The sequence below is a fragment of the Pelobates fuscus genome, chromosome 13 (genome assembly GCF_036172605.1).
Source record: "Pelobates fuscus isolate aPelFus1 chromosome 13, aPelFus1.pri, whole genome shotgun sequence".
Lineage (NCBI taxonomy): Eukaryota > Metazoa > Chordata > Amphibia > Anura > Pelobatidae > Pelobates > Pelobates fuscus.
Window position 1 is genome coordinate 4,902,794 of NC_086329.1, and position 26,467 is coordinate 4,929,260.

Genomic DNA, 26,467 nt, shown 5'->3' on the forward strand with positions numbered 1-26,467 from the left:
CAAGCTTACCAGCCAATCATTGAATGCAATTCTGTGTGTAGATATATGCACTAGTTTGGTGCAGCATCTTAAAGAGAAACCCATGCAGGCACCATGATCACTTGGAATCACAGAAGTAGTCATATTGTTTGGAGTAACCCTTTAAATCAAAGTCTGGCAGTGCATTATGAGAAACTTAACTCCGTTGCTCTAACCATATCCTAACATTTACAGGGATGGAGTAATATCCATAAACCAAGAGAACGGCCAGATCACTGACGAGTACCTTCCAGAACAGCGATCGCACCTTTACGGAATAACGGCTGTATATCCTTACTGTCCGACAGGTGAGCGCAATATTTACTTCCTCTATTTTTACAGAGATCAGAGCAGCACATATTCTCTGACTTAAATCTATCTACTGCGGTCATAACCATAAAAACCTAAATCAAAAAACAGAAATTGTATGTTCCTAACTTAAAGAAGGTAATTAAATAAGTGAAAAATAAAAACACTATGGTCACCAGAACAACTACAGCTTATTGTATTTGTTTTGGTGAGTATAATCAGTCCCATCAGGTTTTTTGCAGTAAACACGGTTTGATTCAGAGAAAATGCAGTGTTTACATTACAGCCTAGAAACACCTTCACTGGCCACTCCTCCCATGGCTGCTAGAGGTGCTTCCTGGGGCAGTACTGCACAGTGTGACTGACATTCCATGTCTCCACCCTCTGCATGCAGACACTGAACTTTCCTCATAGCGTTGCAATTATTCAATGAATCTCTTTGAGCAGATGCCAATTGGCCACGGCTGTGTTTGACTTGTGCTGGCTCTGCCACTGATCTGCCTCCTTGACAGTCTCTGCCAATCCTATGGGAAAGCATTGTGATTGGTTCAGAGAATCACCTCTGGTGATGTCAGCCAAGCAGACAGATCAGACACAGAGCCAGCAGCGGCAGACTTGAATACAAGTAAGATTGTACTATATTTAAGGGTGTGAGGGATTAGATGGTGGTTTTAACACTATAAGGCCAGAAATACATGTTTGTGCACCTGACCCTATAGTGTTCCTGCAATACCAATAATATAAATCGAACACAGTATAAACAAAATGCCCTGATAATATCCAAATTGAAAGTGTGTCAAAGTGGTCCAGAAGGTAGCAACAGTGTCAGTACTTAATCTTTTAGTCGAACACAACATCATAGGAAATAATGTGAAATAACTACTTTCCTAAGGGATCTTACCTAACGGGAGAAAAAAACGCTGTGTGTACAGCTCCCCTTCGATAGATAGGGGTAGGAGGTCTATAACTACTAGTGCTGACTGGCTGATGCCCTCAGCCCATCACTGCCCGTAACCGCTGGTATGATGTGGAACATAACTCCGCTATCACCACATAATCATTGGTGCCTTGGCTTCAGCCTCCCAGCAACTGAGAATCTCTACTACACAAGGAGTAGTAATGTGGGACTCTTACTGTGGACTTGAGGTACTATAACCATTTCAGTCCATTGAAGTGGCTATGGTGCCTTAACAGCCAGCAGCTGAAGAAGGGACTCCAGGCACTATAACAACTTACTTCCGCGAGAGAATGGTTATAGTACCTAGAGTGTCCCTTTGACAAAAAAAATTAAAATAACATTCACAGCAAATTGTAGTGGCTATTATACCAGGAGTTGCCTGATTAAACCCCAATTTAAGTATTCAAACAATTATTAAAAACGGTTTGACTTCTAATCTTGGTAGCTCCAAGTATCGCTCCCTGCCTCCACTAAGGTAGGCAGTAAGCGGAGTTTCTGGTCCTCTGGCTAAGGTAGAGAAGGTCTGGCGCAACCCCAATATTTAGTCAAACTGGGAGTATGCCATTTCCACTACAGCACACTGTAGTAGTTATGGTGCTTGCTCTCTTCCTCGAAACCATTTAAAAAGTGTTTAACAAAAGGGATGGCACCAGAACAACTCCAAGCACAATAAGCACTACAGGCTGCTGTCCCACTGTAGAACGGATTCATAATTCCTTGTGTCCAGTCGGGCACCTGCACTGTTCTTCTCTGAGCTGGATGTAGGCATTCATTGGCTGAAAATCAATTCAACACAAAACGGACATCCGGCTTCTCCAGCTCTGAGAAGATTGCAAGCAGCGCAGCACAACCCAGGTGAGTGTCAGATCATCCACACACGATGTGACAGGGCACTCCTAGTACCAGAATGCTGCAGCAGGCTCTAGTGGTTATGGTGCTTTTAAAACGGTTTATAGTTTGTTTAATAATGAAATGTGATGTTATAATGGAAAAATGCAAAGTAATGGGTGCTGAACAAAATTGTGGTCCAGGCACTCAAGGATCAGTTGAATCAATGCATCTCTATGAGGACAATTCAGCGTCTCCATGAATGGCACAGCTGCCTACTGTGCAGCACTGAGCCAGGAAGCACCTCCAGTGGCCATGAGTGGTGGTCACTTGGAGGTGTCCCTAGGGGCAATGTAAACACTGCCTTTTCTCCAAATATAATAAATATACTCACCAGAGCAACTACATTAAGCTATAGTTGTTCTGGTGACTAATGTCCCTTTGAACAAATTTGCAGAAAATGTAAGGATTGTTACATACCTGAAGGTTTCCATCATGTCAAAGATGGCTGCACAATTTGCATGGGGAGGGTGGATTAAGGTCTAAACTAAATATAAAAATACCTTTATCCATATACACAAATGTATATGCTGCAGGGAGTGGAACCCATGGTCTGATACATTCTCCCAATATTGCCACTTTCACTTGTTCCCTTAACTCATCTTATTCTTTAGTGAATAGAATCTCGCTACAGAAGGGAGATATCATCCGCCCCCTTCTCCTGCAATTCCCTGCAGATGAGGCTGCAGTTTCCGAAATCATGGCATAAGACACAACACCCCAAGTTTATAGAATATGTATTAGTTTGACTATTGGCCAATTTTCACAATTCACACAAATGAAACAAACTGGCAGCTCTCCAAGTCCGCTATGATTTCAGTTTATATTCGCAGGTTGTAAAGCTTAGAATGGGGTCAAATGATTGTAACACTGTCATGTGGTTTGTTTCCTCCTATTTGTAATATTCTAGGGAGGAAGTAAAGCAAGAGGATAAAATAACGTTATACAAGGAGAGTGCTCGCTCCACGGCTCCTGCTGACAGCTGTAAGAGACCGATCCACACCAAACAGGAAAAAGTCATGTCAAATGTAATTTGTAAAGTTTTTACCTCAATTTTTTACTACTGTTTTTTGTAAACAAAGTTTGACTGTAAAAGTGAAATATACAATCAATTTTGCATCAGAGATTTTTTACTGTTTAATCCTTGCAGATTTCCTGAGTACTACAGTGGGGAATTTTTTAATCTGTGAGTTTATTTTTTTAAAATTTAAGACTGGTAATCACTCAGTCCCCCCCTCCCATCCCCAAATATATGTATTCTGTGTGACCGTCAACTTGTGTTTACTGTGAAATGGTTACCTGGCTCTGCCCTTATCTGTGCCAAAAAGCAAGATTTTGCAATATTGTATAAATTCATTTTTTAAATGCCTGTTGAGTCATAACATTTCACAAGAAAGTTTCAATAAATGTTTTTTTTCTTAGTTTGTGTTTTGCTGCAAACATTTATTTTACCAATTCAAGCGCATTTATGATTTGTTAAAAAAATAAAAAGAAATCCAATTTGCGATTTGGAAGTGCCTTTATATTAAGCATGCAGTTTTACAGAAAAACAAACAAAGTCACTGCTTCATAAATTAAAACAAAATGACAGAATTACCTTCTGTTTCCTTAACAATCAGGCTGAGTACTTTATTTCATGTGATTGGCAAGTACTCTACAAACTCTTATCCTGGATGCTGCAATCCACCACAGCCACACACTTTGTCTAATCTCTGTTACAGTAGGGGGAAAACACGATAGGATGCGCTTTTCATCTCCCAACTTTTCCCAATCTGTGATCTGTCTTGGGATCCGCAATGATGGCCTGCACGGCCACGATGGCTTCGTTGATTTTGGTCTGCAGTTGTCTCAGTTCTTCAACGTGCAGTAAGCGCAGTATCCTGGCGGCGTCATTTAAAACTGCATCTGCTCAAAACAACAAGAGGCCGATTGAAGTCCATGCCGTGTTAAAGATCACTTCTCTCAGCCCAGTCAGACAGGAGAGAAAGGGCTGGATTTCAAGAAGGTTTCAGTCTTACATTTAAAACCCACACCTAACCAAACTGACTCTAGGATAGAATTTTTATTTATTATTTTAAAATTATATATATTTAGTTTATATAATTGAGAAAATAAAAGACAGTAGTCCATTTATCTTTAAAGGAAAACTCCAGTGCCAGGAAAACAATCAGTTTTCCTGGCACTGGAGGTTCCCTCTCCCTCCCACCCCCCAATCCCCAGTTGCTGAAGGGGTGACAACCCCTTCAGTCACTTACCAGAGACAGCGACGATGTCCCTCGTCGCTTTCTCCTCGGCATTGAGTCGGCCGGTGTGCGAGACTGATCCGGCCGTGCATGCACATTAGCGCTCCCCATAGCAAAGCATTGAAAAATATTTTCAATGCTTTCCTATGAGGAAATTAGCAACACTGGAGGTCGTCCAGCGACGCTCTAGCACACAATCTGTGCTATGAAGGAGGAAGTGACCTCTAGTGGCTGTCTAGTAGACAGCCACTAGAGGTGGAGTTAACCCTGCAAGGTGATTATTGCAGTTTTTAGAAAACTGCAATAATTACACTTGCCGGGTCAAGGGTAGTGGGAGTTGGCACCCAGACCACTCCAATGGGCAGAAGTGGTCTGGGTGCCTGGAGTGTCCCTTTAATTGTAATCTGTATTTAAAAATGTAATAAACACACAGGGTGAAGTAACAAAACTGGGAAAAGTGGATAATTCAAAATTTGAGATATAATGCAGCTATATTCACGGTTTAGTTAATACACCCCAGTTGGTTTTATGGCTTGTCACCCCTAGCTGAATTTAATTATAGCAACCATCCATACTTTTGATTAGATTTTACTTAATCCTTTAAGTAGAGCTAGAAAGCCCAGACACCTAGAGATATTAAGCAGAATGTTACCTCCGGTGTCGAATCCAAGCACGTGTTTGTCCAATGTAACAGGAAGTCCCTAAAAAAAAAATGTAAAAAAAATTATCAAAGACTGAAGTCAACCAAATTTTATATTCCTTAGCCACGTTTAGCATTTCCTATTTGCACCAAAAGATTTCCTTTCTGCTGCTCTGGTATCAGGTTATTTTGCCTTTCTATTTTTGTTAGTTCCCCCCCCCTCCTCCTCCTTCTCCTCCTCCCCCTCCCCAATTGTGTGTGTGCAATTTTTCCTCCAGCTGATTTTCTGTGACAGATAAGCATCTTTCAATTTATTTATTTTTTTGTTTAAACAAAAAGTACGAGAGACTTTTGTTGCAATACAGGAAACGCGGGGTAACATTTTTAGACAAAATTCACACAATCAGTGGAAATGTGAATGTGACAATTTATACATAATCACTGGTGCTTAAACTAAAAATAAGAAAATAATCCTGAAAAATGGTCTATGGGATCAGTAATAACTAACCACTGACATGGCAAATGTTTGATCTACAATTCATTTAGTCTTTAGTAAGCTGAGCTCCCAAACATGTGAGGTGAAATGGTTCACAGTCCCTGCTCTATGATGTCAGGGTTAGTCAATAATGATGTAAAATTAACCACAAAACTGGCCGATTTCCCTTTCTATAGAAACACTTAGCTGTGATAAATTAACACCACTTTTTGTTCGTGATATAAGAAGAATTTATCTAACAAATGGAATAATCTTTTGTTAAAATTCTCAATTTGGGGGGTTAACCCAGGAGTGGTTAGTTTTAGGTTGTCTTTTGAGAAAATGCTATTTTCATGATGACTATTTTATATGAACAAAGGACATTTTAGTTTCTGCACAACAACAAAATTTAGCATTTCTTCAGGATATCAATGACTGGACTTTACTTTTTTTTTTTTTTTTTCAATGAGAATAAGCCTTAGAAATCTGGAAGAATCTGAATTTGTGAAATTCTTCTCATCTGGAACAACCAATGTGAACTGTCAAATTTAAAGTACACAGATCGTGTAATGATCAGGACAGGCTGATCTGTGAGCTATATGTGGTCAGAAAGTAAATATGTGTTAGCTAGACATGGACTGCAATTACACAACAATGCACTCATTTACACATGTAGAAAAACAAAACATACCTCTTTAGAGCTATTAGATTTGGCTATAGCTTCTGGGGACAAACGTTCCTGGACCAAAATTCGAATAGCCTTGAATTAAGACATATATATATATATAAGTTTTAAATAGGACCAGTGTACAGAAAATTCACACCTACTTAGCTGGCATTTCACAAAAAACGTCAAATACATACTAATTGGCTTTATGTATGCAATGTTATATGGCCAGAGGCAGGACTTCAACAACACCCGATGGGGCATGTGTCTTTATATGAAATGCACCATAGAAGCTCACAGAAAACATGTGCCTGAACGAGAGTACAAAGATGGCCGCTTCATCTGAGGAGGATAAAATGGCAGCACAAATGAGGGAGAGGATGTGGGTAAATCTCTTCCTTCCCTTCACCATTATCAAGAATACAAAATTAGATTCAGCATTCCACAATCTGTATTAACCTCTTAACATGCATAACACTATATTACAATTAAAATGTTAACCTCTCAACCTGACAGCAATCCCAACAAAGATGCAAGTACGCGCCAACACCCACAGAGACAGCACCACCCGGAGTACACACCTGCCCACACTAAGCTTCACGACCCAGGGCATGGGCTGACTGCTCACTTGTGTAGCAGGGCAGTTTCACCATGCGTACCATGGACTTACCGATCCGCGGCTCTGGACAACCGGTCCCGTATGGACTTTGAAACTAACAAGCATTTTGACCTGCCACGTATGATTATGATTTTTGTGCTTGTATTTTTTTTTTTTTTTTTATTGGAAACCAGATATAACCGTTGTTTACTGTTCTCTGCTACATCATAGCTTAGACCAGAATAGCGAAATACATATATTGCATACTCTCTACCCTATTAAGCCTGTGTAATTACTCGTGTCTTACACACAAACGCAATGGTTTAGCATGTATATAACGCGCTGATATCTAAGCGAAGTCCCACTAAACAATGCTATAGACACACGACGATTATTAAATGCTAGGGTACAAACACCTGACAAACCTAGGAGAGATGCCTATATGCCTCCACTAAATATGACCAATACAAAGCGTAACCATACTAGCCTGATTTCTTACATAGCATTGAATACATGCATTACATAAGTCGATACTAGACTACCACACGCACTAACCAAGCCTGCGTACAAAGCAACATTAAAATCAACGTTCTATCGTTAACAAGTTTATGTTTTATTATGACAATACCTTAGAAGCGTAAATCCATACTGTTTATAGCCTAAACAAAAAATGTGCTTGTTCTAACATGTACCTCTGTGTAACTGTTTAAATGCGCTAGAGGATTACCTTTGGGGTACCTCACATGCGAATGTTATAAGCTTACGCACAACAAAAATAAAGAATTAAAAAAAAAAAAAGTTAACCTCTACACTACTAGCCGCTGAAAGCCTGGGGAGTCCATGGCACACTCACTAAGGCTACATTTCCATTTGCCAATGGCTAGTGCAATTTTGAGCCCTGTATATAAATATCCTCCACACGGGGTACCATGGGAAGATGGCAGTTCTGATCCCTGGAGTGCAGCTGAGGTATGATTTATAAAGCTTCTCGAACCATAAATAGAGACGCTAACCTGTCTATGGCCTATGTCTACATCTTATTTATAACTCGGAAAGGTTTGTTTCCTGTCTGATCAGCAGAGGGTGACACGCCAACATGTAGCACAGCCATATAAAGCAAGGAAACAAACAATTGGGGTGTGTGGGGGGTTGGGAGAGACAGAATGGCTGAGAGGAAAAAACAATCTGAAATGGAAAAATTTAAAGACAAAACAGTGAATCGAGGATGGGAAGGAAGCACTCCTTAAAATAATCTGACCTTCGTAAGTACTTCATACTGGATTGTTCGGGGTTATTGTGGTAGAGGAGATGAAAAACATTACTCACACCTAATAAGCAGCTACAAAGCATGTTAACCCTTTAAAAAAAGGACCAAACACTGGAACTTATTAAAAAAATAAAAGGTGACAAACTGGCCGCATTACCAACACCCAATACGCAGGGCGCTCAGCGCTACCAACACCCAATAAGCAGGGTGCCCAGCGCTACCAACACCCAATAAGCAGGGCGCCCAGCGCTACCAACACCCAATAAGCAGGGCGCCCAGCGCTACCAACACCCAATAAGCAGGGCGCCCAGCGCTACCAACACCCAATAAGCAGGGCGCCCAGCGCTACCAACACCCAATAAGCAGGGCGCCCAGCGCTACCAACACCCAATACGCAGGGCGCCCAGCGCTACCAACACCCAATACGCAGGGCGCCCAGCGCTACCAACACCCAATACGCAGGGCGCCCAGCGCTACCAACACCCAATACGCAGGGCGCCCAGCGCTACCAACACCCAATACGCAGGGCGCTCAGCGCTACCAACACCCAATCTGCAGGGCGCTCAGCGCTACAAACACCCAATACGCAGGGCGCTCAGCGCTACCAACACCCAATACGCAGGGCGCTCAGCGCTACCAACACCCAATACGCAGGGCGCTCAGCGCTACCAACACCCAATACGCAGGGCGCTCAGCGCTACCAACACCCAATACGCAGGGCGCTCAGCGCTACCAACACCCAATACGCAGGGCGCTCAGCGCTACCAACACCCAATACGCAGGGCGCTCAGCGCTACCAACACCCAATACGCAGGGCGCTCAGCGCTACCAACACCCAATACGCAGGGCGCTCAGCGCTACCAACACCCAATACGCAGGGCGCTCAGCGCTACCAACACCCAATACGCAGGGCGCTCAGCGCTACCAACACCCAATACGCAGGACGCTCAGCGCTACCAACACCCAATACGCAGGGCGCTCAGCGCTACCAACACCCAATACGCAGGGCGCCCAGCGCTACCAACACCCAATACGCAGGGCGCTCAGCGCTACCAACACCCAATACGCAGGGCGCCCAGCGCTACCAACACCCAATACGCAGGGCGCCCAGCGCTACCAACACCCAATACGCAGGGCGCCCAGCGCTACCAACACCCAATACGCAGGGCGCCCAGCGCTACCAACACCCAATACGCAGGGCGCCCAGCGCTACCAACACCCAATACGCAGGGCGCCCAGCGCTACCAACACCCAATACGCAGGGCGCCCAGCGCTACCAACACCCAATACGCAGGGCGCCCAGCGCTACCAACACCCAATAAGCAGGGCGTTCATTGGGCACAGAGTCACTAGGAACCAGATTGTGAGGACATGTTTTTAGAGGGACACTAAGCACCATAATTACTACAACTAGTTTTAATAGATATGGTGTGGTTATCCTCTAGAAGATGTGTAGTCCCAGTACAGTAAGCCATCCCCCTCAGCCACTGATGTCCGTGTAATGGCTCAATGGATGTGAGTGCTGTACTACAGTATTATTTATTACTGCGACACGAACACTCAAATCACCATTAATTCTTTCAAATGGGAATTTAGCTCACTCAGCAGGTCAGAGTCCTGCAATAGAACGGTGCCTCGAGCCAACCACTGCAAGTTCATGCTCTCAATAACAAGGAAATCAGTATCTGAAGAGCAGGGCTTAAGGAGCTGGAGAACCACCCATGTTTTTGATCAAAGGACTCAGAGAAAAAAGAAAAAGGAAAAGAAAGGTTTGACTAAACCTGGTGAGACGGCATCCCCCACCATAATCACTACCGTAAGCTATGGCAGTACATGCTGCTTACAGCGCCCTTTTAACGTTTTATGGATAGGAAATCCAAAAGACTCGACAGGCTTTAAAAATGAACTTTAAGATCGCCATTAAAGTGTGATGGATTGGATCTTTGGGAATGTCTCACAAAGATTATCAAGAAAAGATATAAAAATTTGGAAAACCGACCAACGACAGAGGAATTGGGAGAAAGGTTTGGCTCAGTGAAAGGGACAATTCAGCCAGGTTTCTCCATCCTCTGCTTAAGAACTGAGTGCACAGGTATTGTGATACAAGCTGATCATCATTGATACTTTCTCACAGACATGGTGTCTCGGTAATCTTTTAACATATTTACAAACGTTTCACCTCCAATCCAAGCACAATCGCTAAAAGGAGGAAACAATCAAAACCTGGTTTCAGGAATCTACACAAGGTCTCAGAGCACGAGATGGAGGGAAAGATAATTTAATTACAAATTAATATTGCCCTAAATAAAAATATACTGGGGGGGGGGCTGCCTAAAATAACCATTTTAGACAGCAGACTAGTGGCTCACGCTTATATTAATAAAGCAATCAATAGCTAAATTCTCTTGGTTTCCCTAAACACCCAAATACGATTAAAATAAAACAAAATACCCATCAAAATACATATCTATTCCATGTGGCTCACTGCAGAGGGAGATGAATATTCTGTTAGCGCAAACTTTTACTAAAACTGATTTATAAATTATTTTGTTAACACGATTTGCAATTTATTTAGCCTGCAGAAAATTGCTTCCGTAGCTTTCAGCACCTAATTACACTTAAACAGTAAGAATTATAAATTGATCTCTATATAGACAGGTTTCTAAAAGCAGAAATCTTTCATTTCACGTTAGTCATCTGTATAGCCAGGAACAGAACCTACAAATCTACAACGATGGGATCTGCTCACCAAACTGGCATAATATTCACATAAAGGAACATCAAACACAAATCTTGATATAGGAAAGGGAAACCACTTACTTTCAGCATGACAAGGTAGTCGTCATGTCGCTGTATTTGCAGGAGGTTCGCCAGAGCTGTGACCCCAGCTTTAAAGTCTGGATTACTCACTACATTAAAAGAGAAATCAAGACGCAGGTTAAGGATAGATCCGCACACTCACTGCCGATTCCTTGTAAAGTTCGGCAGACATGGTGTCTCGTTAAACACATTTTTTTGTGTAGAATCTTAATTTGCTTAATTGTCTAGAACAGGGCTGCCCAATAGGTAGATCCCAAGATATTGTGGAACTACAACTCCCATGATGCAGTGTCACTCTAAATGCATGCAAAGCATCAATGGAGTTACAGTTCTACAACATCTGGGGATATACCTATTGGGCAGCCCTGGTCTAGCCACGGCATTCAGTACAGCTTTACACATAGAACACAACAATAAGCAAGTGTCCCATAAACAGGTTGTTAACCTCTCTTTGTCAGGACCCCATGTTTTATTGGCTCCCCATTGTCTGATGAGGCACATATTGAGCAGATTCCAATTAATAGTTTACCAGGAATATGCTCTATTCTTTTTAATGTAATTTCTTTTAAAGCCCTTGTTTTGAGTAATCCTTTATTGAATATCACAAGAAATATGGGGTAATTAGGTTAATATGTATGTTATTTGAATTCCAGCCAAAAGGATTAAGAGCTTTTGTCGTCAGCATAGATCTTTCAACGGCACGGGTGGCAACATTTCAACATGCGAGATTATTTCATTTCAGCAGTTTGTACAGGAAATGAAATAGAACTCGATTAAACAGTAGGGAACATCTGGTGACAATGCCTCTGGCCGGTTGGCCAATCTGTATAGTCTTTGGTAAATAAATATCACAGTGTCTCATTGGAACATCGCATATTTAGATCTAAACACCTAAAAACGTTACATTACACACTACACCGACTGTTAGCCACACAACATAATACACACAGGAATGCTGAACGTCACGCAAACTCACATCCATTAAGAGGATATCAGTGATGTGTTTCTCTTACCATCCAGATTAATGAGTGGCTCCGAAGGCTTTGAATTTTCTGTACCGAGAGGCTTTGCATTCTGATACTTGGAAGCTGTGAATAAAAAGGAAAGAAAATCTAGAATCCCAGCATTCAAACAGTTCATACACAAATTATCAAAACACAATTTATGCAAAGTTTTAAACAAACTATGGACAAGGCGCAGGTGCAAGGATTAATACATTTCTCTTTTTGTTGAGTTTGGGATTTTTGAGCCACCGCACAGCTTTGTCGTATTAAACGTAAAGGTGGGATGAGGGGAGCTGCGCTTAATTTTAAAAAGGAAACACGCAAGGGGTTCCTACAAGCAAAACATGAGCAGAGTTCACACACATGTGCATGCAACTCCCGTGTCTTCACACCCCTCCCTGTCACAGGGCCCCATATTTCACCTTGCCCTGCAGAGAGCCCTGGGAGGAAGCTGAATATATATATATATATATATATTTCTCGCAGATATAGATATAGAGAGAGAGGTTTTATTCGACGCAGAGAAATGTTAAGGAAATTGCACACTTTTAGATCAATAATGGCCAAGCTGAAACATGTATTTAAAAAAAAAAAAAATTAATAATAATTGTAAAACCACTCCTTATGGTCCATCAACTGTGATGGGCAAATACAGAAATGCTGTTTTGCAATATTTTTTTATGCAAAAATATTTCACCCATCGCTCAACATACCATTATCACCATATTCTAGACGCACAGCCAGACCCAGGAGCCAATCAATGGTTTCTTGACGTTCCTCTGCTTTGAAGGGAGCATTTACATCCTGCACGTACTGAAATATAAAAAAACATTTATAGTAAATAATAAAACATGTACAAATCTAGTAATGTATTCCAATTATTTTATATACTAAGAATTCAGGAGAACGGAACCAAATGCAGACTGGAATAGGTTAGATTTATAGCACAGGAAACTGAAAAATCAAGCCTGGATCTTGCAAATCAGATTTTAAATCATAGAATTTGGTATTCAGTGGAACAAAAACATAACACAAACGGCCAAGTAAATAAATTAGAAAAATATGCAGAGAAATAGGTTTTTGGTTGTTTTTTTTACTATACTATATACCTTGTCATAGTGGCGGGGCCATTCGCTGCTATGTATATTTCTCAAATTACCCCGCTCTTCGATCTTGTAGTGTCGAATTTTCTGATCTTCTAACCAAACAATGAAGTTTCGAAACTCTGTTTCATCTGAAAATGAAATGTTACAAATCAGGATGTTTTGGGCAAAATACACTTATTGTGAATATATAATGCTACAGTGTATTAGTAAGGGAAGGTGTGAGATCACTGGATAGTCCGTACATTTATCTATTCTTTAAGTGGTTTCATTTCTGAGAAACATTTATAAGCACCCTGCATCAATGCCCCGGGGAAGCCAGCTATGTAATCACCGTATTTACTAAATAACAGCTTCTTAGGATTATTAATATTAGATTTAGTGATCCTTGTATTAAATAAATATGCATTTGTGAGGTGTGAGAAATTAAATTAAAGGGACACTATAGTTTGGTGAGGGCATCCTGTCCCTGCAGGCTTTTTGCTGTAAGCACGGTTTGTTTCTGAGAAAATGCAGTGTTTACATTACAGCCTGGGCATACCCCCACTGGCCACTCCTCCGATGGCTGCTAGAGGTGCTTCCTGTGGCAGTGCTGCACAGTGTGACTGACATTCAGTGTCTCCACCCTCTCTTGGAGGACCTTCCTCATAGTGATGCACTAATTCATTGCATCTCTATGATTAGATTTGGCCCTGAACGTTCCCCATCAGATGCACTGATTCTGATTGGAGCAGAGTGCCGGTTTACCACACATGCACAAGAGCCTCCCAATGCTTTCCTAAGGAAAGCAATGGATTAGCTGAGATCTTCAAGACCGATGATCTCAGTCACGGAGGCAGGACCAGCTGCGGCGAGACTGGCATGTGAGACAAGGGGATTAAAATCACCTTTTTTACTATGACAAACAGCCACTCTAGGACTATGGTCTCAGGAATACAAGTTTGTAATCCTGACACTATAGTATTCCTTTAGTACAAGTCATAGGTAACTTTCTATGGTTTTATTTAACGGTGTAATTCCCATAGAAGTGACACTTCCTTTAACACACACATTTCTTAACCATAAGACTATGAGAAGACATTGTTTAGACAATACCGAGCAGTAACAAGAGGTGGGCTAAATGGTCAGTTTTAGCACTTGTTTGCCACTAGTAAGTGTTAAAATATATGTATGGATGGATAAAGTTTTCCTTTACAGTATTCCTACAAGTACCATAACCACTTCTTGCAAAGTTTATGGAGCAGAGTGTACCATGCACTCATTCTGAAACTGGGTTTTAACGGATGAGATTTTTATAAATTACATTTAGATAAATTGTGTGTGCAGGTGATGTGAATACTCCACACGCAAAACATGGACTGAGATTTCTTTGTGTTGATAGATCTGAGCTACAGAAAAATGCATGTACAATGGGAAGCTCTGCAAATCAAGGCACCGAGCCTGGTTTACAAACCAGCTGTAGTGGTTATGGTACTTGGAGGGATCCTTTAATACAATGCTGTACTGATCTTGGCTCAATAAAGGGTCAGGAGCAGGAGAGAACTAACTATCCAGAAAAGATGGCAAGTCTGCGAGGAACAGGGTTCAGTAAACCTCACCTTTCCTTCCCGCCCAAGCCACTGGTGATGTCACAATCTGAGGTCTTTGCCAATTAGGCCACAGACAGCGACAGCGCGCCACTTTAAACCAACAGCCCCATAATCAAACTAAATAATGAAAGGCAGCTTTAAAATGTTCATCAAAATATACTGACAACTAGGGCCTAAGGTCACTTAACACTATGCCCTACTATGTTGGCTCAATGATGCCACCATGTGGAGGATGTGAATATAGCAATCTGTGCATGTCTTTAGAATACTTATTTTCCCAGAGTACATATAACATGATATAAAAACGCTAGGGATGCACCAACATTTCGGCTGCCCCGGGGTATCGGGGAGCCACCTAGGTGAGGACTACCAGATCGGTTTCCTGGCATAGTCATTCAGCTCCTCGGGGGACCTGTCCCAGCACTGGGTGACCACCCCACCAGACATCCCCGGAAGCCGCAACCTCAACTGGGGGGTGAAAATACCTGTCTATGTGGGAAACGGCAGCCTGTCCCCTGCTGGCCTGGGGGAGGAGAGCAGCAGTGGGGGTCAGAGGGCCAAACCTGGACAGCATATGTAGAACCTGCTGCGGAAGTGAAATGAAACTGATTTTCTTATTTTAGGCCAAATTTGCCAAACTAAAAATTGGTTGGTTTGGTTTTTTTTCTCCTCGTTTAGTTATTATGGCCTAAAATATGAAATTCACTGTAAGTTGAAGACAATTACAAAAAGTCAAAATATAATAAAATTATAGAAAAAAAAAACTATTTAAAATTATTTGGGGAAAACGGTCTTTTTTGGTTAAGGGCATCCTGAATTTTCGGTTTTGGCCCAGAATATTCATTTAGTTGATTCCCTAAAACAGTTAGTAGTGGATTACAATACCCATCATCCGTAGAATCGCTATATTGCACTTAGTGCACATATGCCACAATCAGAAAATCTTTCAAAATCAATACATGAGAAAAACATTTCATTAAGATACAGGTTACATGGGACGTTTCCCCAAAAAGGCAACAGAAAAGTTTGTATAAATTACTGGGTAAAAAGGGGAGAAAACAAAAAACAAAATAAAGAAACACTGAATGCATTTCGCGTCTCCTCTTAGACACTTTAAGAGACCCAATGCCGGACTTTAATTTGCTCTATTACATTCCCTGGTAGCAGAGACCAGGCTGTGTATAATATAATAGACCCAGTGACAGGCTGTGTATAATATAATAGACCCATTGCCAGGCTGTGTATAATATAATAGACCCAGTGCCAGGCTGTGTATAATATAATAGACCCAGTGCCAGGCTGTGTATAATATAATAGACCCAGTGCCAGGCTGTGTATAATATAATAGACCCAGTGCCAGGCTGTGGATAATATAATAGACCCAGTGCCAGGCTGTGGATAATATAATAGACCCAGTGCCAGGCTGTGGATAATATAATAGACCCAGTGCCAGGCTGTATATAATATAATAGTCCCATTGCCAGACTGTATATAATATAATAGTCCCATTGCCAGACTGTATATAATATAATAGACCAATTGCCAGGCTGTGGATAATATAATAGACCCAGTGCCAGGCTGTGGATAATATAATAGACCCAGTGCCAGGCTGTGGATAATATAATAGACCCAGTGCCAGGCTGTGGATAATATAATAGACCCAGTGCCAGGCTGTGGATAATATAATAGACCCAGTGCCAGGCTGTATATAATATAATAGCCCCATTGCCAGGCTGTATATAATATAATAGACCCAGTGCCAGGCTGTATATAATATAATAGACCCAGTGCCAGGCTGTATATAATATAATAGACCCATTGCCAGGCTGTATATAATATAATAGACCCATTGCCAGGCTGTATATAATATAATAGACCCATTGCCAGGCTGTATATAATATAATAGACCCATTGCCAGGCTGTGTATAATATAATAGACCCATTGCCAGGCTGTGTATAATATAATAGACCCATTGCCAGGCTGTGTATAATATAATAGACCCATTGCCAGGCTGTATATAATATAATAGACCCATTGCCAGGCTGTGTATAATATAATAGACCCATTGCCAGGCTGTGTATAATATAATAGACCCAGTGCCAGGCTGTGTATAATATAATAGACCCAGTGCCAGGCTGTGTATAATATAATAGACCCAGTGCCAGGCTGTGTATAATATAATAGACCCATTGCCAGGCTGTGGATAATATAATAGACCCATTGCCAGGCTGTGTATAATATAATAGACCCATTGCCAGGCTGTGTATAATATAATAGACCCATTGCCAGGCTGTGTATAATATAATAGACCCATTGCCAGGCTGTGTATAATATAATAGCCCCATTGCCAGGCTGTGTATAATATAATAGCCCCATTGCCAGGCTGTGTATAATATAATAGCCCCATTGCCAGGCTGTGTATAATATAATAGCCCCATTGCCAGGCTGTGTATAATATAATAGCCCCATTGCCAGGCTGTGTATAATATAATAGCCCCATTGCCAGGCTGTGTATAATATAATAGCCCCATTGCCAGGCTGTGTATAATATAATAGCCCCATTGCCAGGCTGTGTATAATATAATAGCCCCATTGCCAGGCTGTGTATAATATAATAGCCCCATTGCCAGGCTGTGTATAATATAATAGCCCCATTGCCAGGCTGTGTATAATATAATAGCCCCATTGCCAGGCTGTGTATAATATAATAGCCCCATTGCCAGGCTGTGTATAATATAATAGCCCCATTGCCAGGCTGTGTATAATATAATAGCCCCATTGCCAGGCTGTGTATAATATAATAGCCCCATTGCCAGGCTGTGTATAATATAATAGCCCCATTGCCAGGCTGTGTATAATATAATAGCCCCATTGCCAGGCTGTGTATAATATAATAGCCCCATTGCCAGGCTGTGTATAATATAATAGCCCCATTGCCAGGCTGTGTATAATATAATAGACCCAGTGCCAGGCTGTGTATAATATAATAGCCCCATTGCCAGGCTGTATATAATATAATAGACCCATTGCCAGGCTGTATATAATATAATAGACCCATTGCCAGGCTGTGGATAATATAATAGACCCATTGCCAGGCTGTGTATAATATAATATAATAGACCCATTGCCAGGCTGTGTATAATATAATAGACCCATTGCCAGGCTGTGTATAATATAATAGCCCCATTGCCAGGCTGTGTATAATATAATAGCCCCATTGCCAGGCTGTATATAATATAATAGACCCAGTGCCAGGCTGTATATAATATAATAGCCCCATTGCCAGGCTGTGTATAATATAATAGCCCCATTGCCAGGCTGTGTATAATATAATAGACCCATTGCCAGGCTGTGTATAATATAATAGACCCATTGCCAGGCTGTGTATAATATAATAGACCCATTGCCAGGCTGTGTATAATATAATAGACCCATTGCCAGGCTGTGTATAATATAATAGACCCAGTGCCAGGCTGTGGATAATATAATAGACCCAGTGCCAGGCTGTGGATAATATAATAGACCCAGTGCCAGGCTGTGGATAATATAATAGACCCAGTGCCAGGCTGTGGATAATATAATAGACCCAGTGCCAGGCTGTGGATAATATAATAGACCCAGTGCCAGGCTGTGGATAATATAATAGACCCAGTGCCAGGCTGTGGATAATATAATAGACCCAGTGCCAGGCTGTGGATAATATAATAGACCCAGTGCCAGGCTGTGGATAATATAATAGACCCAGTGCCAGGCTGTGGATAATATAATAGACCCAGTGCCAGGCTGTGGATAATATAATAGACCCAGTGCCAGGCTGTGGATAATATAATAGACCCAGTGCCAGGCTGTGGATAATATAATAGACCCAGTGCCAGGCTGTGGATAATATAATAGACCCAGTGCCAGGCTGTGGATAATATAATAGACCCAGTGCCAGGCTGTGGATAATATAATAGACCCAGTGCCAGGCTGTGGATAATATAATAGACCCAGTGCCAGGCTGTGGATAATATAATAGACCCAGTGCCAGGCTGTGGATAATATAATAGACCCAGTGCCAGGCTGTGGATAATATAATAGACCCAGTGCCAGGCTGTGGATAATATAATAGACCCAGTGCCAGGCTGTGGATAATATAATAGACCCAGTGCCAGGCTGTGGATAATATAATAGACCCAGTGCCAGGCTGTGGATAATATAATAGACCCAGTGCCAGGCTGTGGATAATATAATAGACCCAGTGCCAGGCTGTGGATAATATAATAGACCCAGTGCCAGGCTGTGGATAATATAATAGACCCAGTGCCAGGCTGTGGATAATATAATAGACCCAGTGCCAGGCTGTGGATAATATAATAGACCCATTGCCAGGCTGTATATAATATAATAGACCCATTGCCAGGCTGTGTATAATATAATAGACCCAGTGCCAGGCTGTATATAATATAATAGACTCAGTGCCAGGCTGCGTATAATATAATAGACCCAGTGCCAGGCTGCATATAATATAATAGACCCAGTGCCAGGCTGTGTATAATATAATAGACCCAGTGCCAGGCTATAATGGGCTCCGTTACAATCCCTGGTATCTGAGACCAGGCTGTATATAATATAATAGACCCAGTGCCAGGCTAGAATAGGCTCTGTTACAACCCATGGTATCAGAGACCAGGCTGTATATAATATAATAGACCCAGTGCCAGGCTATAATGGGCTCCGTTACAATCCCTGGTATCAGAGACCAGGCTGTATATAATATAATATAATATATACTGTATATAATATAATAGACCGAGTGCCAGACTGTATAGAATATAATAGACAAGGTGCCACCAGGGAATGTAATGGAGCTACCAGGGAATGTAATGGAGCTAACTAGAGACCAGGCTGTATAAAATATAATAGACCCAGTGCCAGGCTGTATATAATATACACAGTGCCAGGCTAGAATGGGCTCCATTACAATCCCTGGTATCAGAGACCAGGCTGTATATAATATAATAGACGCAGTGCCAGGCTGTATACAATATAATAGACCGAGTGCCAGACTCTAACTCCATTACAATCCCTGGTATCAGAGACCAAGCTGTATACAATAGAATAGACCCAGTGCCAGGCTGTAATTAGCTTCATTTATGGAGAGGGGCTGGGGAAGACACACAGAGGGTCTGGGTAAGGGTAGGAAGAAACAGGGGGAGGGGAGGGGGAAATATAAAAAACAAAACAAAAAAGAGGGATAAGAAAACCGCATGTGAAGATTATTTAATTTTTTTTTTGGAGGAGGTAAAAAAGCCTGTGTACCCAAAACTCAATGAGCTAAAGTGGTCTGGGTGCCTATAGTGTCCCTTTAAGGTTCAGTATATATTGGGGTTCAGGCTGTATTGATACTGTATTACTGTATTGATACTCTAGTATATATTAGAGTATTCGGGGTACACATTGTGTTGGGGTTCAGTATATATATATTAGAGTATACGGGGTACACATTGTGTTGGGGTTCAGTATATATATATTAGAGTATTCGGGGTACACATTGTGTTGGGGTTCAGTATATATATTAGAGTATTCGGGGTACACATTGTGTTGGGGTTCAGTATATATATTAGAGTATTCGGGGTACACATTGTGTTGGGGTTCAGTATATATATTAGAGTATTCGGGGTACACATTGTGTTGGGGTTCAGTATATATATTAGAGTATTCGGGGTATACATTGTGTTGGGGTTCAGTATATATCAGGAGTATGGGTGGTGCAGTATTCGGGGTACACATGGTGTTGGGGTGCAGTATTCGGGGTACACATGGTGTTGGGGTGCAGTATTCGGGGTACACATGGTGTTGGGGTGCAGTATTCGGGGTACACATGGTGTTGGGGTGCAGTATTCGGGGTACACATGGTGTTGGGGTGCAGTATTCGGGGTACACATGGTGTTGGGGTGCAGTATTCGGGGTACACATGGTGTTGGGGTGCAGTATTCGGGGTACACATGGTGTTGGGGTGCAGTATTCGGGGTACACATGGTGTTGGGGTGCAGTATTCGGGGTACACATGGTGTTGGGGTGCAGTATTCGGGGTACACATGGTGTTGGGGTGCAGTATTCGGGGTACACATGGTGTTGGAGTGCAGTATTCGGGGTACACATGGTGTTGGGGGTTCAGTATTATTATTATTGCCATTTATATAGCGCCAACAGATTCCGTAGCGCTTTACAATATTAGGAGAGGGGGATTTAACTATAAATAGCAATTACCAAAAAAAAAAAAAAAAACTTACAGGAACGATAGGTTGAAGAGGACCCTGCTCAATCGCGCTTACATTCTATAGGAGGTGGGGTGTAAAACACATTAGGACAGGAATTTGCAATCAAATAAGGTGGGCTGCCCTTTAGGAGAGGGCAAGAGACAGGTATGTGAGGTAGAGGTTACTCTGGGAGGCGATAAGCTTTCCTAAAGAGATGGGTTTTAAGGCACTTCTTAAAAGATGCAAGACTAGGGGAGAGTCTGATGGCGGAAGGCAGGCTATTCCATAGGAAGGGAGCCGCCCGCGAGAAGTCCTGCAAGCGCGAGTTGGCCGTACGGGTGCGGGCAGCGGACAGGAGGTGGTCACGGGCAGAGCGGAGAGACCGAGAAGGGACGTACCTATGGATCTGTGAGGAGATATAAGAGGGGCTAGAGTTGTTCAGTGCTTTATAGGTGTGAATTAGTACCTTGAATTGACTCCTATAGCATACAGGAAGCCAATGTAAGGACTGACAGAGGGGTGAGAGAAACGACTAGAGAGGAAAATCAATCTAGCAGCAGCGTTCATTACGGACTGTAGCGGTGCAGTACGGCTTTTGGGAAGACCAATCAGGAGAGGGTTACAATAATCCATGCAGGAAATTACTAGAGCATGGACAAGCTCCTTGGTAGCATCTTGAGTAAAAAAGGGCCGGATGCGGGCTATGTTTTTAAGATGGAATGTACAGGATTTGGCAACATGCTGGATATGAGGCTCAAAGGTGAGGCCAGAATCAAGTATGACGCCAAGACAGCGCGCTTGCAAGGATGGACTGATTTGGGTACCACAAACTTGAAGGGAAAGCGCAAAAGGAGGATCAGTATTAGGAGGAGGAAAGACAAGGAGCTCAGTTTTAGAGAGATTGAGTTTCAGAAAGCGGGAGGACATCCAGTCAGAGATGGAAGAAAGGCAAGCAGTGACACGTTGCATGATAGCAGGGGAGAGGTCCAGGGAGGAGAGATATCTGGGTGTCATCAGCATACAGGTGGTAGCGGAATCCAAAAGAGGTAATTAGTTTGCCAAGAGAGGCAGTATAAAGAGAAAATAGAAGGGGACCAAGGATAGAGCCTTGGGGGACTCAAACCGAGACAGGACGAGGGGAGGAGGTATCGTTAGAAAAGGAGACACTGAATGAGCGTTGGGAGAGATAAGAGGAAAACCAAGAGAGGACAGAGTCACAGAGACCAAGTGATTGAAGAAGGAGAGCAGTATTGGGGTTCAGTATTGGGGTCCACGCTGTATTGGGTACACGCTGTATTGGGGTACAGTATATATTGGGGTACACGCTGTACTGGGGTGCAGTAAATATTGGGGGTACACGCGGTGTTGCGGGACACGCGGTGTTAGGGTGCAGTATATATTGGGGGACACGCAGTGTTGGGGTGCAGTATATATTGGGGACACGCGGTGTTGGGGTGCAGTATATATTGGGGACACGCGGTGTTGGGGTGCAGTATATATTGGGGACACGCGGTGTTGGGGTGCAGTATATATTGGGGACACGCGGTGTTGGGGTGCAGTATATATTGGGGGACACGCAGTGTTGGGGTGCAGTATATATTGGGGGACACGCAGTGTTGGGGTGCAGTATATATTGGGGGACACGCAGTGTTGGGGTGCAGTATATATTGGGGACACGCGGTGTTGGGGTGCAGTATATATTGGGGGACACGCGGTGTTGGGGTGCAGTATATATAGGGGGACACGCGGTGTTGGGGCGCAGTATATATTGGGGGACACGCGGTGTTGGGGCGCAGTATATATTGGGGGACACGCGGTGTTGGGGCGCAGTATATATTGGGGGCACGCGGTGTTGGGGCGCAGTATATATTGGGGACACGCTGTGTTGGGGCGCAGTATATATTGGGGTACACGCTGTGTTGGGGCGCAGTATATATTGGGGTACACGCTGTGTTGGGGCGCAGTATATATTGGGGTACACGCTGTGTTGGGGCGCAGTATATATTGGGGTACACGCTGTGTTGGGGCGCAGTATATATTGGGGTACACGCTGTGTTGGGGCGCAGTATATATTGGGGTACACGCTGTGTTGGGGCGCAGTATATATTGGGGTACACGCTGTGTTGGGGCGCAGTATATATTGGGGTACACGCTGTGTTGGGGCGCAGTATATATTGGGGTACACGCTGTGTTGGGGCGCAGTATATATTGGGGTACACGCTGTGTTGGGGCGCAGTATATATTGGGGTACACGCTGTGTTGGGGCGCAGTATATATTGGGGTACACGCTGTGTTGGGGTACACGCTGTGTTGGGGCGCAGTATATATTGGGGGACACGCTGTGTTGGGGCACAGTATATATTGGGGTACACGCTGTGTTGGGGCGCAGTATATATTGGGGTACACGCTGTGTTGGGGCGCAGTATATATTGGGGTACACGCTGTGTTGGGGCCCAGTATATATTGGGGTACACGCTGTGTTGGGGCCCAGTATATATTGGGGTACACGCTGTGTTGGGGCCCAGTATATATTGGGGTACACGCTGTGTTGGGGCCCAGTATATATTGGGGTACACGCTGTGTTGGGGCCCAGTATATATTGGGGTACACGCTGTGTTGGGGCCCAGTATATATTGGGGTACACGCTGTGTTGGGGCCCAGTATATATTGGGGTACACGCTGTGTTGGGGCCCAGTATATATTGGGGTACACGCTGTGTTGGGGCCCAGTATATATTGGGGTACACGCTGTGTTGGGGCCCAGTATATATTGGGGGACACGCTGTGTTGGGGCCCAGTATATATTGGGGGACACGCTGTGTTGGGGCCCAGTATATATTGGGGGACACGCTGTGTTGGGGTGCAGTATATATTGGGGACACGCTGTGTTGGGGCGCAGTATATATTGGGGGACACGCTGTGTTGGGGCGCAGTATATATTGGGGGACACGCTGTGTTGGGCGCAGTATATATTGGGGTACACGCTGTGTTGGGGCGCAGTATATATTGGGGTACACGCTGTGTTGGGGCGCAGTATATATTGGGGTACACGCTGTGTTGGGGTACACGCTGTGTTGGGGCGCAGTATATATTGGGGGACACGCTGTGTTGGGGCGCAGTATATATTGGGGGACACGCTGTGTTGGGGCGCAGTATATATTGGGGGACACGCTGTGTTGGGGCGCAGTATATATTGGGGGACACGCTGTGTTGGGGCGCAGTATATATTGGGGGACACGCTGTGTTGGGGCGCAGTATATATTGGGGGACACGCTGTGTTGGGGCGCAGTATATATTGGGGGACACGCTGTGTTGGGGCGCAGTATATATTGGGGGACACGCTGTGTTGGGGCGCAGTATATATTGGGGGACACGCTGTGTTGGGGCGCAGTATATATTGGGGGACACGCTGTGTTGGGGCGCAGTATATATTGGGGGACACGCTGTGTTGGGGCGCAGTATATATTGGGGGACACGCTGTGTTGGGGCGCAGTATATATTGGGGGACACGCTGTGTTGGGGCGCAGTATATATTGGGGGACACGCTGTGTTGGGGCGCAGTATATATTGGGGGACACGCTGTGTTGGGGTGCAGTATATATTGGGGGACACGCTGTGTTGGGGTGCAGTATATATTGGGGGACACGCTGTGTTGGGGTGCAGTATATATTGGGGGACACGCTGTGTTGGGGTGCAGTATATATTGGGGGACACGCTGTGTTGGGGCGCAGTATATATTGGGGGACACGCTGTGTTGGGGCGCAGTATATATTGGGGTACACGCTGTGTTGGGGTGCAGTATATATTGGGGTACACGCTGTGTTGGGGTGCAGTATATATTGGGGGACACGCTGTGTTGGGGTGCAGTATATATTGGGGGACACGCTGTGTTGGGGTGCAGTATATATTGGGGTACACGCTGTGTTGGGGTGCAGTATATATTGGGGGACACGCTGTGTTGGGGTGCAGTATATATTGGGGACACGCTGTGTTGGGGTGCAGTATATATTGGGGGACACGCTGTGTTGGGGTGCAGTATATATTGGGGGACACGCTGTGTTGGGGTGCAGTATATATTGGGGGACACGCTGTGTTGGGGTGCAGTATATATTGGGGGACACGCTGTGTTGGGGTGCAGTATATATTGGGGGACACGCTGTGTTGGGGGACACGCGGTGTTGGGGTGCAGTATATATTGGGGGACACGCTGTGTTGGGGTGCAGTATATATTGGGGGACACCCTGTGTTGGGGCACAGTATATATTGGGGGACACGATGTGTTGGGGTGCAGTATATATTGGGGGACACGCTGTGTTGGGGTGCAGTATATATTGGGGGACACGCTGTGTTGGGGTGCAGTATATATTGGGGGACACGCTGTGTTGGGGTGCAGTATATATTGGGGGACACGCTGTGTTGGGGTGCAGTATATATTGGGGGACACGCTGTGTTGGGGTGCAGTATATATTGGGGGACACCCTGTGTTGGGGTGCAGTATATATTGGGGGACACGCTGTGTTGGGGGACACGCGGTGTTGGGGTGCAGTATATATTGGGGGACACGCTGTGTTGGGGTGCAGTATATATTGGGGGACACCCTGTGTTGGGGCGCAGTATATATTGGGGGACACGCTGTGTTGGGGCGCAGTATATATTGGGGGACACGCTGTGTTGGGGCGCAGTATATATTGGGGGACACGCTGTGTTGGGGTGCAGTATATATTGGGGGACACGCTGTGTTGGGGTGCAGTATATATTGGGGGACACGCTGTGTTGGGGTGCAGTATATATTGGGGGACACCCTGTGTTGGGGCGCAGTATATATTGGGGGGCACCCTGTGTTGGGGCGCAGTATATATTGGGGGACACGCTGTGTTGGGGTGCAGTATATATTGGGGGACACGCTGTGTTGGGGTGCAGTATATATTGGGGGACACCCTGTGTTGGGGCGCAGTATATATTGGGGGACACGCTGTGTTGGGGCGCAGTATATATTGGGGGACACGCTGTGTTGGGGTGCAGTATATATTGGGGGACACGCTGTGTTGGGGTGCAGTATATATTGGGGGACACGCTGTGTTGGGGTGCAGTATATATTGGGGGACACGCTGTGTTGGGGTGCAGTATATATTGGGGGACACTCTGTATTGGGGTCACAGGTCACAGTGAGTGCGCAGTGCATTGTGGGAGCAGCGGTTGCCCCGGTAACACAGAGCGGGGGGGGGGGGCGGACCCACCTTTACAGTTGAAGCCGGCGGGGTTGTGATAGTCCAGGGCCTGGAGCTTCCTGCGGAACATGCTGACACCGAGCCCGGTACCGGATCCCCAGCAGCTGGCACTCACAGCCCCGGAGCCCTCACTGCGCAGCCGCAGCTCCCGCCAATCACCGTCCGCCAACGTCATGTCAGCCAGTCACAGCACAGAGACGTCATTGCGTCACTTATACGTCCTGAACCGGAAACCGTTATCTTTGTTATGGGCAAAGGCAAAAAAATAAACAATAACCCGCTCTAACTAAATCAAACAAGAAAACAAGGGGAAATAGAGCACTATCACTCCGAGCATGGAAGGCGTAAAATTCTACACAAACTAAAAAAAAATATCAGACAGGGAACTGCTGTATTGCCCACAATAAACATGGCGTCT

The 26,467-nt window shown here is 44.1% G+C and overlaps 2 protein-coding genes across 2 annotated transcripts in view; one reads left to right on the forward strand and one right to left on the reverse strand.

Annotated features, from left to right (window-relative positions):
- The window catches only part of NID2 (nidogen 2), a 55,076-nt gene extending 51,478 nt beyond the window's left edge, over window positions 1-3,598 (forward strand). Inside the window, exons 21-22 of the mRNA XM_063439998.1 lie at window positions 214-326; window positions 3,084-3,598. Of these exons, the coding sequence (XP_063296068.1) occupies window positions 214-326; window positions 3,084-3,094 (124 nt within the window). The 3' untranslated portion in view covers window positions 3,095-3,598. The remainder of the gene's footprint in view (window positions 1-213; window positions 327-3,083) is intronic.
- A 67-nt stretch (window positions 3,599-3,665) lies between these two features.
- Window positions 3,666-26,210, reverse strand: RTRAF (RNA transcription, translation and transport factor). Its single transcript, XM_063439775.1, has 8 exons — window positions 26,059-26,210; window positions 12,997-13,121; window positions 12,601-12,700; window positions 11,897-11,971; window positions 10,884-10,972; window positions 6,223-6,291; window positions 5,069-5,117; window positions 3,666-4,078 (listed from the first exon to the last, which is right to left on the reverse strand). Exons 1-8 carry the CDS (start codon window positions 26,117-26,119, stop codon window positions 3,924-3,926), a joined length of 723 nt encoding a protein of 240 aa, XP_063295845.1. The 5' UTR covers window positions 26,120-26,210; the 3' UTR covers window positions 3,666-3,923.
- Window positions 26,211-26,467: the final 257 nt, after the last annotated feature.

What these genes read in the sequence shown, in the direction of transcription:
- RTRAF (XM_063439775.1), bottom strand. Translation starts at nt 26,119, where the DNA reads ATGTTCCGCAGGAAGCTCCAGGCCCTGGACTATCACAACCCCGCCGGC. An exon ending in ACTACCTTGTCATGCTGAAA is followed by an intron (nt 6,292 to 10,883) that starts GTAAGTGGTTTC and finishes TCTTAATTCAAG; the next exon opens with GCTATTCGAATTTTGGTCCA. An exon ending in AATCTAATAGCTCTAAAGAG is followed by an intron (nt 5,118 to 6,222) that starts GTATGTTTTGTT and finishes TTTTTTTTTTAG; the next exon opens with GGACTTCCTGTTACATTGGA.